The sequence below is a fragment of the Aulonocara sp. 'chitande type north' Nkhata Bay genome, linkage group LG19, assembly GCF_057382095.1.
Source record: "Aulonocara sp. 'chitande type north' Nkhata Bay isolate Kocher_YH1m ecotype deep benthic linkage group LG19, A_spYH_male_GT1.1, whole genome shotgun sequence".
Taxonomy (NCBI): Eukaryota; Metazoa; Chordata; class Actinopteri; order Cichliformes; family Cichlidae; genus Aulonocara; species Aulonocara sp. 'chitande type north' Nkhata Bay.
Genome location: NC_141362.1, coordinates 30,690,903 through 30,708,116, shown reverse-complemented (window position 1 = coordinate 30,708,116; position 17,214 = coordinate 30,690,903). Strand labels below are relative to the sequence as shown.

General features: G+C 44.9%; 1 protein-coding gene across 5 annotated transcripts in view; it reads right to left on the bottom strand.

Moving 5' to 3' along the window:
• The window catches only part of flvcr2a (FLVCR choline and putative heme transporter 2a), a 30,498-nt gene that overhangs the window by 3,576 nt on the left and 9,708 nt on the right, over positions 1-17,214 (bottom strand). For 3 of the 5 annotated variants that reach the window (XM_086274294.1, XM_086274295.1, XM_086274297.1), the window contains exons 2-9: positions 6,878-7,019; positions 4,945-5,085; positions 4,110-4,177; positions 3,735-3,838; positions 2,371-2,481; positions 1,454-1,559; positions 1,239-1,350; positions 254-318 (exon numbers count right to left, since the gene is read on the bottom strand). In XM_086274294.1, coding sequence (XP_086130420.1) covers positions 254-318; positions 1,239-1,350; positions 1,454-1,559; positions 2,371-2,481; positions 3,735-3,838; positions 4,110-4,177; positions 4,945-5,085; positions 6,878-7,019 — 849 coding nt within the window. Of the gene's footprint in view, positions 1-253; positions 319-1,238; positions 1,351-1,453; positions 1,560-2,370; positions 2,482-3,734; positions 3,839-4,109; positions 4,178-4,944; positions 5,086-6,877; positions 7,020-9,167; positions 10,088-17,214 lie in introns of those variants that run through there. The other 2 variants (XM_086274298.1, XM_086274299.1) reach the window with 1 other exon arrangement.

Here is a 17,214-nt window from a genome sequence, read left to right as displayed (position 1 = left end):
AGAGCTGTTAGACGAAGCATAGCTGAGAGAAAACGACATTTTTAGCAGCTTGCGGAGAAAGCTGCAACCAGGGCAGCGGGACGACCGCCTGCATTCGCTTTGCATCCAAGCCTGCCGCAGCAGACTGCAATGTAAGTGACTGCAGAGAAGCCACCAGCAGAAAACCACTCAGAGCGCATTCAATCCAGAGCCAGGGTGGGCTCTAACACACATCCCACCTCTAACTTCATGTAACACACACAGTCGTACTTACACTCACTGTCTGCACCTCAACCTGTTGGTTGGCCTTCTGCCGTCGGAGGTCGGATTTGATAAATCCTGCAATAATAATAATAATATTATGAAACACATTAAATTACTGATGATTAATTTTGTGCAAAATAAAGTTACATTTAAATAGAACAGCATACTGGTGTGGAAGTTTTAAAATTGCTACTCCCATGTTATCTTCTTGTATTTTATATAACATGTTTTCTTCAAAACTAATTTTCTGGGTCAGCATGCAGAATATCCTTTGGTGCTCAGAGATTATTGAATCAAAGATATCCCCCTTCCTGTGACAACTCAGAGAGGATGGAGGAAGGATATCGAAGGATATGCACAGTTAGACAGTAAGACCTTAACAAGCATGGTTGTGGTAAAAAGAAGGTACTCCTGCCATTAAGGTTTTACATGTCAGAACATAACAAAAAGGTCTTAAGGAAAAAAGACCTACTATTCAAATAAGTTCAGTGCATTTAGAGGCATTTCCAACAAGACAAAACCTCCCGCTGCAGACGCCTCTAAACATGTGGTTTCTGCTCTTAGCTCTGTATGATGTCAGTGACAGTGTATATCCTTACCTTTGTCACTTTAGGCATGCAGAGCACATAAACAGAAAAAAGCTGACTTAAAAGGAAGGGTCAGATTGTTTCAGACTCGGAGTAGGCCGCACCAAGGCTTACAATGAGGCATATGAGTTATTTTTAGCTGTGAATCATGCAAAGCTACTCTAGTAGAGAGCAACGATAAAAATGTAGCGCTAAAAAATAGGTATTTTTGGTCCTCTTTAACTACAACTTTAATATAGTGTGAAAAGTCATTTAGCCACTAGGAGGCAGCATACGCCTATGAAAGAGACGAGTCTTTGCAAGTCCAAGTATTACACAAAATGGTTTCACATAAGTTGGTCTGAGTATCACACACAGACATGGGAAAGAAAACAGCCGATATCTACAGAGATGAGGTTAACATCTCACCTGTCACCACTGTTCCTATTAGCAGAAAGATGCACAAGAATATGTTGCCAGCTAAAGTTCCCCAGTAATCCATGATCTTTCCCTGAGCTATGGTGAAAATGATTCCAAAGATCTGAAATGAGAGTGAGAAGCTCTTTAAAGGCCCAAACAACATGACATGTTATGATATGTTATTTGTTTGTTCTCTGCAGTCATACGTGCTGAACGTTACCGACCTGAGCTGAACAGTTAAGCAGTCCGGACGAGGTCCCCTCCGATTCTGGGTAGGTGAGCTCTACTGCATACTCGAAACCCAGAGGCAGGTATCCTGTCATAAAGAAACTGGAGAAAGACAGAAAATATAGGTGAACTAAAATATAAAACCAAGTGTCTGATCTGTTCAGCGTAGAATTTTGTGACTCAACTATTTTTAACTGTCCAAAAACCAGCAGAAAAAATGCTCCACAAATGTAAAAGTAGGACAAGTATATTGAGGTTTAATACATCCTCTCTGGGTGAAAAGCAGACAAAGGAATTGCTATGGAAACCAGATATGGGCATAATCAGCTTACCATAAATAGCAATTATTGACAAAGCCTGTGGACTGTGGAACACTAAGTTTTGCTCAAAAAGCAGCATTCCTGCTACAAAGAAACTGAACAACACAGAGCTTCATCAGTTTCGAGCGGGACTCTAAACGTGACCAATATGATTCAACATTACCCCGAGGTTAAAACTAGTGTCAATGCTATGCCAACCCGCATGGGCCAATAAAGCTTCTGTTTAGCTAAGCAGTTTTCTAAACACTTCCAATAAATGGATTTCCAGCTCCACGGAAACCCTTTAGCTTCAGAAACAGCTGGCAGCCCCTCAGCATTTCTCACTTTGCTGACGCTTGCCGAAATGTTTTCTTTAAATAAATAAAAGTATGAGAAACATCTTTTTTTTCCTCCATCACATTTGCATGACAGAATATAAGAGATCATTCACAGCTCTGTTACCTGTTGGCTGCTAGAGCCTACTGTGATGTTTATGGCCATGGTGGTGAATGGGTGGATGACTGGATGTGTAAAGCGCTTTGGGGTCTACTTAGGGACTAGTAAAGCACTATATAAATACAGGCCATTTACCATATTCTTTAATGGTTACCTACCCTAAAACTCCAGCTGTAACGAACACCACCCACAGGTGACCCAAGTTGAGGGTGAAGGTGTAGGCCAGCATCCCAGTTAGAGAAAGGATATACACGGCCAAGGTGGTCTGTCTGTGGAGACAGGAGCATAACAATAAAGTTTAAGACATTAAGCCATGTATCATAGCACATGTTATGACGGGCACAATAAGGACTAACGCAAGCGATAATGTTCAACCCCCCCCCCCCAAAAAAAATGAATGCCATTATTTTGTGTCACCAACGACTTGTCACAACAACGCCAATCTGCAAAAACAAATTCACTCTGTTGAAGCTGCTTCTTGTACAACCACGCGTAAAACAAGCAGCAAAACATTTTTGTTAATATTGCACAGTCCTCCGGCTCACTCTGGATCCACATTCTAAATCTGGGCTTAACTGCTCTGACAGATAACCATCCTAATGGCATGTGAGGAATCTGTGGACTGAGGATCTTCCTCTAATCATAAACATTTTTATGCCACATTAATGAAGGCAGTTTATCAACACTAAATCACTAACTTGCAGAATAAAGCAAGTGGTCATTTTGTAGAAAGAAGTAATGTATGATTACTGTTTTTCCATCATATGCAGTGGCAAAAGGCTTGAGAAGCTACTTTGAAGTACCAGTAAAGTACAGCCTGCCAGTTCAGATAAGCAGAGAGCAACACCACACAGAAAACTCGGCTATGTTGTATCCTAATACGTGCCTCTTTTAATCAAATGGTCTAATTCACTTGGACATCTCTCTGTGAATGGATGAGTGACTTAAAGGACATTCATGCAAGGAGTCGATGTTTTAAAGTACAGCTAACATTGCAGAGAAGAAGTGAGAATGCTGATCCTGAGGACTGAAAATTACATTGCCTTTCAGAAGAGCATCTTTTTACATGTGCACATGAAGCTCCATCAGAATCTGACTGTAGAAAACAATGACATTAGTTTATTTGAATGCCATGGTTTACCACTCCCTTCAGCTAACGGCAGGAATCTTAAACTACATGGGCTCACCACCATTGGACAATAGAAGACTGTAAAAGTGTCGCCTGGTCAGATGACTCTCAATCTCTGCTGTGACATTCGGATGGTAGGGTCAAAAGTTAAAATAAATAACATGAAATCATGTATTCATCTTGCCTTGTATCAATGGTTTAAGCTGTTGATGGTGCAATGGTGTGAAGTTCATTTTATACTCAGCCTTTTATGATCACAGTGTAGCCATGTTCTGATGGACATGGTGTATATTTAGGATTTGACTCAAATGTAGGTTCTTGTTAGAAAACACAGCTCTGTGTTTGATCTTAGTCCACATCACTGAAAAACGGGGTTTAAAAGAAATACACTACTTGTAGGTTTTGGTCTTGTCCAGCCATATGCCACATATGAGAGAGCCCGCCATGCCAGCAATGACAATGGTCAGACCGATTCTCCCAGCATTCACCTCTTCACCCTGAAAGAGAAAATGTTGGCATTTGCACCTGTGAAGTCACAATATGCAGTCATTTCCTAGAAGCACTGAGCCGTAACAATCATACTCCTGTTATCTGTGTCAGGACCATATCTTTGGATGCTTTATAGCTCAGTGTTAAATGCGGTCAGACAGTGTCTACCTGCTGGGCCTATTCAATCTGAGCATAAGCCACAAGGAAGACTAGAGAAGGTAAGACAGAAAATATAAAGTTGACAAACATGAAAAAAAAAAGGCTATAATAGGGACTTACAGGATAGTGCTCAATGATCATCCGGTTCAACAGTGTGGAAATAGCATAGAAGCAGCCAACATTCAAGCCTGTAGACCACAAACAGAAAACAGTTTATTCTGAGACAATCTGCACAGAAAGGTGGTCTCATGTGGGGACCAGATGGGTCCTGGTGCTTCTACCTAAAAACTCTTGAGAGCTTCACACAATATAAGAGACATTATAATCAGATTATTTGGGCATTTTTAGGGTGTATACTCCCCCTACTCAAAAACTTTCTCCTTTTTTGAAAGCTTTAAACTGAAAGATGAACATTTCTGTTTCCCAGCAGCTTATCATGTTAGCATTCCAACTGACTACACGTGAATCAATAAATGTGTGTGTGTGGGTATTAGTAAAACAACTGCCTTGTGAAACTCAGCACAGGATTCTTCTTATAATAACTGAAGGTAGACAATTGGCAAAAACTAAAGATGGAGGAGAGGAAATGGATTTTAAAAGGATTAGAAAGAAAGCAAGAAGTCTATAGTCTGAGAAACAGCTGCTAACACACTCAAACAGCCCTTTAACATGAACAACTTTGGTCTGTCTTTCCTATGTTGTCACTAATTAGTGACCTTTGAGCCAAAAAATGCTATCACCAAAAACAATCAGATCAGTGCTACACAAACTCTATTCGTTTTAATGACTCGCTCATATATGTGCTCAGAGGCCGATAAGGACTGTGAACGAGAGTTACATAGACCATAATGCACAGTATCCTTAACTCTTGCCAGGGTAAAAGTTTAGTCCTAGAAATGGTGGGGCTGACTGCTACAGTTTGCATGTTTAGTACGGGTAAGAGGGAGGAACCCACCATAGCTGACCACCAGGAGCATGAAGGGCTTGTTGCGCAGCAGACTCAAGATGGAGGCTGTGTAGGAGTACTCATCAGGCTGCATGTTCCTGGCCTGTGCCTGGGCCTGGCTGGGTGGGATCTCAGGTTTCTCCTGAAACACTGAAAAGCAACACAAACAAACACAGCATTTCTGGAGGTTACTTTAGTTTTTAAGATATAAGATTTAGTAGGACAGCACCGGAAAAACACCGGACTGGGGCAAAGAGCAAAGTTCAGTGTGATGCTGAGGTAAGAGCAAAAGTGGACTCCAAACATGAGTAAACATGCTTATAAAGATAAGATATCAGTCTCCGAAGCAGGTTTTAACACACGTACAGCAGCCCTGAACATCTTTAGACATTGTCCAACAGAGTTACATGTGAGAATTTGGAATAATCTTTAACCTGCCAGCTCTCCAGTACAAGGTCCATGTGATGCTCGACTGAGCCTTTCTAAGAAAATGCAGGTAAGTGTCTAACACAGCGGGTGACATCTGACCTGCCCCCTGGACATCAAGTCAGCCACCAAATTTAACCAAATATAGGTGGCTATTGTTATTACTTTTCTCCTCCTATCATAAGTCGTAGATTAACAGGTTTTATTGAATAACAGGTTGACATTTTCAGTATTTCTTCTATTTATTGATTCCGTAACACTTTCTGTATTGTTATTGCATTTAATCTTTCACTATTGAGTTTAGTGAGTTACCAAATATGATGCATGTTCCTGACAGCATAAATATACATTATGTGCAGTTAGAATTGGCAGTGTGTGCTTCACATGTGATTATATATTTTTTTAAATAAGTAAAACCTGCTTGATTGGGACAAGCAGATATATCTGCGTAGTATGTAAAGTGAAACACAGATGTTCTCCGCACGTGACACGACAATCAGCAAAAGCTGGAATCACAAACCTTTGACCTCAAAGGTCACAGTCACAGGTGATTGTGTCCCAAGGATTTGCTTTGAGTTATTTAGTCAGCATATCCAAGTAATCAAGGGACTGGTTCTCCACCACTGTTTCTCTGACTTTCTCTGACTTTTAGTCCTTGGTGGAGGTGAAGAGAGAATTTAACAGAGCTGGGGGGGTGATTTTATAAAACTCTGCTATGACTCCCTGAGCCCCTGCCTGTATTTCACGTCGTGTCAAAACTCATCTCATCAAAATGTGGACAATTACACCAATTACCGCAGCTGCTCATCTGGTGGAGTTGAAGGGATGTTGAGTTTTTCGCTAGAAAGCACACCTCGGGCAGGCTCAGTTTCCCAGCGGAGCTGGCTGAGGAGCAGACATCTCTGTGTAAAGCTCTGCCATACACAAGTCTGGATGTTCATATCAAGAACTTTGCAGCAAAGATGATTTCAAAGACTCTTTTGTGTTCTCATTTAAAACAGCAGTGTAATTCTTCTAGTGGACAAAGGAGTCAAGGTGAGGTAACACTGGAAACTACAAATTGTCAAGATGATGCTTTGCTTCATATATTTTCACACCAGTAGCTGTGGGCGCTGAGTGACACTTAAGGTGACTTGCAGTGGGCGATTGCTGCATGAGTGAGTAAAGAGCTCTGACAAGGACTCTAACCCATTAGCTCTTTTACACAAACGTGAGGCTCAATCAAGACTTGGATCCATGCGTCTCCAAGGCCAGAAAGGGCAGTACAAGATCACATCAATGCTGGCTGGAAGCTGCAAACAGTGGCGTCAGTGTCTACAGGAGACCAATGCATAAAATTCACTGATGATTCTGTGCTCACAGATTTTCTGTTCTTTTCCTGATTTTCTTCCCCTTAAAATTCTCCAGGTTCTTCAACACGATTTTAGGTTTCAAACAGAAATGGTCAAAATGGTTCTACAAAGGCTCCAGCCATAACTGACATGTATAAACACTCATCTTCCCTTTAAACACTTACCGATGACCACAAGGACCAAGATGGCGGTGGCCATGCCTGCGCTAATGTAGAACATGATACTGATATGATGTGCCAGCTCGTCCATGTCATCCACGTTAGGCACGAGGATGGGTGGAACCAGGAACCCAATGGCAATACCCAACTGTAAGCGAGAGACACATAATTAACTATGGACTGATGTGATGCCTGCGCACAGACACATATGTCCAAATTTTTAAAAAGCTATAACGCAAAACACGTCACTGAAGACATAAAGAAGGGTAAAGTTTGCACTTTGATATGATGCCCTGTAAAAAGCAAGAAACACCCCAAAAACATAAACAAAAAATGAAATAAGTAATTGATGCAGAAAATGTCAATGCCTGTTTGGCATCTGACTGACTGCTGCAATCAGTGTGAGTGATGGTACACCTCTTATTATAAAACATAAAATATATGCATATTTGCCATTTGTAGCAAAATAAACCCGTCTGTAGTTTTTTGTTTAACAGAGACAGGTAACACCGTAAGTCACCATTCTTTTGTAAACTGCCTGACATGAAGATTACATGTCACTAAATGTAACTTTTAAAACCCCAGCCAACCTCAGTGAAAAGCAACACTTCTAGTGGATCTTGGGTAAATGGGAAGGGAGTGGGGGTAAACGTTCCAAATTTGAATACCACAGCAGCAGTGCCAACATCCTCGGCTTCCTACTGTCACAAGAACATTCCAGAAGGGACACCGGTGGTGGTCCCTCCACTCTAGGGGAAAGGTGAGAGAAGGAAAGGTGACGCGACACATTCCCGATTGTGAGTAACAAACCTGTGAAGTGTTTGACGAGTGGAAACACAGAAATATGTACGATCCCTTCAGTCGTCTGAGAATGTTACACCCACTGTTACACTTGTTGCCTTCTACAGCCTTCAGACAGATTAGAACCTTCGCTATAATGTTTACCTTGTTGCCAGTGTACTAGAAAAAGCTCTAGAAAATATTCACAGCAGACAGTCACACATTTGAACCAAACTAAAGACTTTTTATAACCTCGTCAAAACTATGCAAAACAGGCTCATTGTTCATTGGCTCCAAATTACAGTGACCTCGCTTGAAGTTTGATGTCTGTTTGATCTTCAAAGCGTCACAGGCTTTTCTGGAACCCTTACCTAATTTTTTGCTAATGTGAACTGTTTCTAAATGTCCAAGGTATTACATAAAACGACTTCAGCCTGAAAACTTGGAAGCATCCAGTGTTAGGGACCGCAGCCAAAGCAATTAAGCCATGGTGAGCAAGTAAACATCGACAGCAGCGCGTCCTTTTCATCTTCATCGGCAGGGAGCGGGTTTAAAGCACAAAACAAGAACATTCATGACAAGCGCCGGTGTTTGGTCTAATGATGGAGGGAGAGGACATGGTTCAGCTTTGGAGGTTAAAGGGCACCACAGCGTGCTCAGAGCGGTCAATAAGATGAGAAAAGTGTTAGAGACTGTGGAGAGATCACAAAGCACTGATATGTAGCCAAGTACACCACATTTGCTCTGTTTATTTTCTCTTTACTTTAGATATGACTTAAAATTGCATAAAACTATCACTCTCCATGTTTTGTGGGTAAATTTAAGGTAAATTAGATTTCAGTTGATGCGTGTTGACATTTCCTGTGACCTTTTTTGGAATTTTCAGATGATTTTGTCTGTCTAATGCCGTTCTCAGGATTTTTAAAAGGAAAGCAAAAGCAGTGAAACACACCCGCCCCAGCAGACCTGACTACCTTGCCATGCACACAGCATTCTTAGTGCAATCTCACTGTAAATGAAGAATTTATGACTTCATATTTTGATACTGGTAATCCAAGTAATGTTTAAACAGTAAAAATGCTCAGTGTAACGTAAACCATGCCCTTCTACTTCCCATATACTGCTTGCCTGGTATGTGAAGTACTTTAATAGAACTAAAATGGTTCAGCATCCAGCATGCTAACATGTACTGCATGCTGGGTTCATCGTTTCTTTAAGAACCTTTACTCTGAAGGGATTACTAGCCATTAGTTTTCACCAGTGGCAAAGAAGGTGACTGGCTTTGTTAAACCTGCGGACTCTGGAAGAAGGTTGGAAAGAAGAATCCACAGGAGGAGAGACACTCAATCACAAATCAAGATAGCTTGACCTAACAGAAACATGCTATTTTTTTAATATACTGCACAAAGAGTTAAAGATGACAGAGCTCTCATTCACTCTCGCCCACTTTAAAGAAGAAAAGTGAATAACACCATACACACATTTTTTTTAACCCAGCAGGTAAACAAAGACACACCTGGTTTCCCAGAACCCCAATGGAACAGGCGGTGGACACTTCCTGCTGCCCGAACCACAGAGATGCAAGTCTGGAAGGGATGCCCAGGATATAAACCGTGGCCACCGAGCACACGAACTGTCCAAAGAAGGTCAAAGCAAACATGCTGGGGTCCGCCGAGCCCGTCTTGATCCAGGCCCCGATGCAGTTGTAGGCGGACCCCACCACCACAACATCTCTGATGCCTCGATTGTCGAGGAGCCACATGACGGGTAGGATGAGAGGGATGTAGGTGAGAAAGTAGATCATGGAGAGCCAGTCAATGGCCAGGGTGCCGATGCTGTAGAAGCGCATGAAGATGTTGCTGATGATGCCGTACTGCAGCCACATGAAGGCGTTGCTCATGGAGTAGGCGCTGAAGATGAAGAGCATCACCCACCGCCGTTTGTACAGCCTGGTCTCCATGAGCGGAAAGAGCCGCGCGGTGTCGATGGCTGATGGCTCCAAGGTGTCATCACCATCTCCCAGAGGCAGGCAGTGCGCGTATTCTCGCAAGCTGTTTCTTTCTTTCCCCGTTGGGGTGCAATCATTGACCCTGGCCTTGTCGAGGCTGTCCGCCCACTCATGAGAAAGTTCATCCTGAGAATTCATGTTGCTCCCAGTGAAACTCTTCCCTCTTCCTTCAGGCTTGTGTGGCTCTCAACAGCTGAAGGGAAGAGCAAACAATTCTTCTTGTGTGTGCACTCTCTTAACACCATGGCAGCTTACCTGACTAGGCCCTCCCACCCAGCAGGAACTTCCTAAATGGTGATCATAACCAAGCTCGCCCGCTGATCCTAAACTGGAGATTACTTCCTATTACTGCTGGCTGATTTACCAGAGGTGAATCTGGGGTGCAGTTTAAATATAATGAGCAGTATATGAGTAGGCTCTGATTTCAGTCAACAATTACATACCCAGCTGCAAATGTCGGGGTTCGGCCTTCTTCTCTAGTGGTTTTAACACCAAGGATGCGTTTTACTTTTCATTTAAAACTCCTACTTCCATGTGAGATCGCATAAAAGCATAGCATGTAAATGTAAGGACGAACTACAAGAGCAACTTGGTTTTATTGCTAAGTATAGGCACATGACACTCACAGATACATAAATGCGTCAGACAAGTTAAAGTTCATTGAGAGGAATACTGAATGTGCACAGCTGCCATGCTGTGACACAGAGGGGAAGTGTCCCTGAGCACTGAAACATGAAGTGACGGTAACACACTGCTTGTTGACCAGTTATTAAGGTTGAGTGTTTCTGGTTCCTAAATTGGATTTACCAATGTGCAATCACTTTGTATTATGTCATCTGTCTCTGGCATTACAATACTGGCAGACCTGAGGATGGTCAGTTTACACAGTGCAGTCAGGAGGGATTAGCACAGTGGCACATTTATGTTGTGTTAAGTCACATGCCAGTGCACTGCTGGTATGAGATTCAGCTTTAATTTGAAGATGTTTATATCCACATTTCTTTGAGCATGGGCTACTATTATTTTTCCTGTTTCTTTATTACACAGAAAATTTGAAAAAATAAAAAAGTCGTTTCAATTAAAGAGCTTGTACATACTGGTGGATTAACCATTACAGAAAGATAGCAGAACAAGCAAGCTTCCAAACTGTAACCTGTATAGAGATAAAATTAAACGCTTACATTTAGATTTGATATTCTGGTTTTATTTTGGTGAAGTGTATCTTAAATGTGTAGTTAGCCGAGATGGTAAGTCAAATTTTCAGGTATCTGTACTTTAGTCGAGTATGTATTTTTGTGACAACTTTTTACTTTTATTCCCTACTGTTACGGTCGCTGACCTCTAGTGGCTCTCCCTCTGTAGAAGAGTTGTTTTTCTCCTTTTCTTGTGTTGCAGGTCTGCCTCATGAGCCGCAGCTGAGGTGTGTTCCAGCTCGTCAGCCACGGCATATAGTCTGCCATCCTAAACTGCCACACCCCCTGCCATTTTCCTCATGTTGCCAGAGCTGTGAGCTGTAGAGTTTTGGGCAGCGGGCCTTTGTGTGTATGTGTGTGAGAACTTACCCTCTGTGAACTTTGGTTTTTCTTTCTTTTATTGTGAGCGAAGGTGTGCCCTTATTGTGATAATTAGTTTGTCATTGTGGAAGCAGGTAGGGGTTCTCTGCCATTTTTGTTTCACCTGTTTTCTCCTGGTTTGGTTAGACAGGGAGCTCAGCCATTGTATTTTGTTTTTGGTTAGTGAGTACTTGGTTTTGATTTCTAGCTAAAAGGGGGTGTTTTGTTTATTGTTTTGGCCTTGGAGACCCTGAAGAAAAGAGCTTCCCTGTGTTTTTGTACTGTAGTAGTTTTAGGCAATAAATCTTGTATACTGACATCTCTTTCTCCAGTAGTTCATGTGTTCCCTTTCACTTTGTGTTACCCCTCACTCCAGTTGACACTCCGTTCATTAAGTGGGGCGTAACATAAGTGGGGGCTCGTCCGGGATTATTTGGGTTATGGCACAGTTTAGCCTGGGTGATTTTATAGCTAGGCCTGCATTGGACCAGCTTGATGCATGTCGGAAGGAGGATTTGTGTGCTGTTGCCGCGCATTATGACATCCTTGTGGCCAAGTCCATGAAGAAGAGCGAGTTAAAGACTCTTGTTGTCAGTGGGTTGGTTGGGCAAGGCGTGTTCCCCTTAGAGGTGGACTCGGGGGATGCCGCGTCGCTCCTCGAAACCTCTGGTCATCCTCAGGTTTGTGCTGAGGAGGGGGCGGGGACACCTACGGTGGTCAGACCAGGTGAGGGAAAGCCACCAACCTCTCTTCCACGGTTTGAGCCCTTCTCTGTCGAATCTAGTAATCCCAGTGTTAGTGCACGCGTAAAGGTACGTTTAGTTCGTCTTGAACTTGAGGCCAAAGAAAGGGAACGTAAGGATGAGCTTGAGTTCAAGTTAAAGTGTCGGGAGCTAGAAGCTGAGACATCTATTAGGTTGCGTCAACTGGAGTTGCAAGCTAACAAATTGTCTCCTGAGCCTTCTGCTCCACCTACAGTGAAGGATGAAGACAACAATAGCAATCCTTCAGATAATTCTCTCCCTGCTCCTGCACCTCCGGCATTTGATGTGGGCAAAAACATTGCCCTAGTTCCACCATTCAGGGAGACTGAGGTGGAGGCCTATTTTTAGACAAGTATCTGTACTTTCTGCACCTTACATTTACAAAAATGGCTCGTTACTTTTGGTAAAGAGCCATTTTTGGCTAAATGGATAAATGGAGGAAACAGTTACACACAATAGAAATTACTGTGAACCATGATAATTTTTGCCCACACTTGAGACACTTAGACTTGAGACTCTTAGAGAACCCCACCTACTGAATGCCACTTTAATGTAAAGCCAAGTGTCTCATACTTCATAGATGAGTTTTTCATGAGTTTTTTTCTGACTGTACTCACGTGGATGCACGACAAGGTGACACTAATTACCTTCCAGTGTGTGCAATGAGTCCTTGAATCTATATAAGCGCTATATAAAAACTACTGCTCTTTGTCTTTGTCAACAATAGAGCACAAAAACAACTGATCAAAGCCAGCGATCATATTGTTTCTAAGTTCTTCGATCCTTGTCATAAGGTGGTGTTACTGACAAATTTTTTTACCCTGCATTCAGACACAAGGACAGTAGTTCAGTCAGCCGTGATTAATTCTGATCATATTAGTCTTATTTTCAACATAAGGCATAATATACTGTTTGCTAAGCAAATCAAACACTAATACTTGCATTAATCAAAGTAATCAAATATTAAAATGTACTATATTATTAAAAAGTGTTGCTGAACAGAATGTAATTCGTAACAACAAAGTAATAACAATACAGTAGTGAAATCCAGTCCTCATACTGATGGATGCTCTGTGTTAATGAGTAATATAGTCCAACATCCAGCTCTAAGCCTGGCTTTTCTTACAGTGCGTCTTTAAACACGCTGGAAATTTCCAGGCTCTATCTACACCACCTCTCTGTGAAATCCACGGAAGGATCGAAGGGAAGTAAAGAACAGTCAAAAACTCATTCAGGATATTGAAACTACAACCACAAACGCGCGCCACCGTGGCTGCCGACAAGCGTCTTTTGGGAAAACACTGTCATGTGAAATTGTAAACTGACAATGTCTGAATGAAAGACGAAACAGTAGTTGCGGAAATACCAGGTTTGCTTTGTTGGCAGTGCTATCGTCTTATTTTCATACAATCAGAGCAATAAAAAGGTAAAACACTACTGATAAGCCGATTGTAAAATAATTTCAGGAATATCCTGCTCCATAACGGAAAGATCTTTTTTTTTTTTTGGCATTTATGGATCACGATTAGGGTTGCCAACTCCCTGAAAAATAAATAAGGGACACCTCGTGGCCAGGGCCGGGCAACCCAGTTGTCTTCACCCTTCCCAGTGTGGTAGCTCTTTTGTGTGTGAAATTATTTTTTAACCATTTGACTTGAATTTGATTTAAGCAGATATTCTTTGTGATATGACCATATGGGAAACAAATGATCATTTAGCCATTTATTTTTAGCTCAAAATGACAACATTAACACAGTAAAACAGGTCTCTTTCTTAAACAGAAGCCTGTCATGCTTAACTTTTGAGAATATAAGTAAATCTTTCTTTAAAAGCACTCTGTCCTGCTTAACTTAAAATAATAGAAAACAATAGAAAGAAAAACATTCTTGTAACAGTGCACATTTAGTGCATTTAGTACAATTGGCTTCAGTTGAGGTATTATTTCAGCTTTTCTAATGCTAATCAGCTGCTCCTGTTTGTAAACCCACTTGTTCCCATGATTACGCATCTTAACTCATCATCATTATTCATCTATGTATTACTTTTATGTATTAGTCATCAATTTGTTGTAATCATCCATCCTTGCAGTTGTTTATTACACAAAATAAATTATATTATCACACTTCTGGCCACATAGCGCTGATATTCACTGCACATGCCCATATTGTCAGGGCTCTGTGTGCGGGCAGGCAGAGATGAGGATCCAAATGCAGGACTCGAACACAGAATTGAAACTCAAAAAACCTCAGCTTTATTGCTGGCAGAAAAACAAACATGGAGTGAGGATGGAACACTGAGACCAAGGACACACAGGCATAATTCTGAGGGTACGACGCGACACTGAGCATGGGAAAACACAGGGCTTATATACACAGGGTAGTAACGGGGGAAATCGGCAACAGGAGGGAGACACAGCTGGGAGAGATCAGGGCTAACGAGACGGGGGAGCTAAGCTGCACACACTAACATAAGACAAAGACTTTCACAATAAAACAGGAAACATGAATTACAAAACAAGCATGCAGACTTTACACTGAGAGACAGACAGAATGACACATGGAATCTGAACTAAACTAAACGTGAGATACAACTGAGAACAAATCCTTAAGCACGGATAAACAGAAACAATAATAATCATCATCATCACTACGAGAAGAAAACAATCCATGAAGCAGAAATAAACCAAAACATAATAAACTCAAAATACTGGGTCCAACGGACCCAGAACCGTGACAGTACCCCCCCTCTAAGGGCTGGCTCCCGACAGCCCCAAACAAAAAAAAGCACAACAAAGCACCAGGCCAGGGCGGGCGGAGGGGGTCCAGGATGGAGGGACAGGCCCAAGCAAAAAAAAAAAAAACAAGGAGCACCAGAGTCTACAAAAAAGTCCAGGGGGCCGACCGTGCACGCGGCAACGGTGGCGACGTGCGAACAGTTCTGGAGGCCGACCGTGCGGACGGCAACGGCGGCGAGGAAGCAGTTCTGGGGGCCGACCGTGCGGACGGCAACGGCGGCGAGGAAGCAGTTCTGGGGGCCGACCGTGCGGACGGCAACGGCGGCGAGGAAGCAGTTCTGGGGGCCGACCGTGCGGACGGCAACGGCGGCGAGGAAGCAGTTCTGGGGGCCGACCGTGCGGATGGCAACAGCGGCGAGGAAGCAGTTCTGGGGGCCGACCGTGCGGATGGCAACGGCGGCGGGAATGCAAGCCTGGAGGCCGGCCACGCGGAAGGCAGTGGCGGCAACAGAAGTCCGGAGGGCGGCCACGGTGGTGATGATGCCCAACAAGCGGCCTGGCAGATGACCGACAATGTGGAGGTGGTAGGAGGGGACCCGAAGGCTGCGTGGCCCCTGCAGCCCCAGGCAAAGCGGAGGTTGGATCAGATGAGGCAGAGGCTGAAGCCGAAGCTGGGCCAGGCGACGCTGAAGCGAATGCGGAGGCTGAACCAGGTGAGGCTGATGCAGAGGCGGGGCCAAACGAAGCTGGTGATGCGGGAGCTGGACCAGACGAGGATGAGGACGCGGGAGCTGGACCAGACGACGCTGAAGCGGATGCGGAGGCTGGACCCGGCGAAGCTGAAGGCGAAGCTGAAGGCGAAGCCGGACCAGGCGAAGCTGAAGCCGGAGCCGGACCAGGCGACGGCATGGGTGGAGACACGGAGGCTGCAGCTGGCGTGGATGGAGACACGGAGGCTGCAGCTGGCGTGGATGGAGACACGGAGGCTGCAGCTGGCGTGGATGGAGACACGGAGGCTGGACCAGACGAAGCAGCTGATGAGGATGCTGAAGCTGGGCCAGGCGAAGCAGCTAATGAGGATGCTGAAGCTGGGCCAGGCGAAGCAGCTGATGAGGATGCTGACACGGAAGCTGGGCCAGGCGAAGCAGGTGATGAGGATGCTGACACGGAAGCTGGGCCAGGCGAAGCAGGTGATGAGGATGCTGACACGGAAGCTGGGCCAGGCGAAGCAGGTGATGAGGATGCTGACACGGAAGCTGGGCCAGGCGAAGCAGGTGATGAGGATGCTGACACGGAGGCTGGGCCAGGCGAAGCAGGTGATGAGGATGCTGACACGGAAGCTGGGCCAGGCGAAGCAGGTGATGAGGATGCTGACACGGAAGCTGGGCCAGGCGAAGCAGGTGATGAGGATGCTGACACGGAGGCTGGACCAGACGAAGATGATGATGCTGATGATGATGCTGATGATGAGACCGCAGCGGGCGAGGATGATGAGACCGCAGCTGAAGGCTGGACGGGCTCCTCGGGCCCCCCAGCTGACGAGGCAGAAGGCTGGACGGGCTCCTCGGGCCCCCCAGCTGACGAGGCAGAAGGCTGGACGGGCTCCTCGGGCCCCCCAGCTGACGAGGGAGGAGGCTGGACGGGCTCCTCGGGCCCCCCAGCTGACGAGGGAGGAGGCTGGACGGGCTCCTCGGGCCCTCCAGCGAGAACAGTCTCAGGACCAGTGGGCACAGGGGCCCCTGGAACACACAGGACAAAACCAGCAGGCGCACGGGCCTCTGGCAGGGACAGAACAGGACCAGCAGGCGCACGGGCCTCTGGCAGGGACAGAACAGGACCAGCAGGCGCACAGGCCTCTGGCAAACACATAGCAGACTTCAGCCGCCCAGAGCATTGACTCTGCTCAGGCAGTGACAGCCGGGTGCAGTCCTCAGCTGGGTTCCTAGCCTCCAGGGGTCCAGAGTAGGCTGGGGAGGCCCTGGAGCGCGTCACAGTCTCTGAACTGGCCAGCTTTTTAGGAATGATTACATTATCATGAGGTTTGTTGCTCTGCTTAGAACAAACTGATGAAACACAGTTCCTTTTAGATTGATTTGACTGAGCTTGTTGTACCGGGGTAGCAAGTGACACAGGGTGCAGGGCTAGTGGCTGCTGAACAGGAGGCTGAACTGAGGGTGACTGAAACAATGGTTGGGATGACGACGGTGGTGGAATTGGAGACTGAGCTTGAGGCCGGGCGGCTAACTGAGCTTGAGGCCGGGCGGCTAACTGAGCTTGAGGCCGGGCGGCTAACTGAGCTTGAGGCCGGGCGGCTAACTGAGCTTGAGGCCGGGCGGCTAACTGAGCTTGAGGCCGGGCGGCTAACTGAGCTTGAGGCGAAAATGGTGGTGGTGGAGTTGGTGTCTGGGCTACAGGCGGCTTCTGAGCAGGAAACACAGGACACTGAGCTACAGACGGCTGCTGAGCAGGGGACTGAGCTGAAAGCGGACGGGCAGCTGACTGAA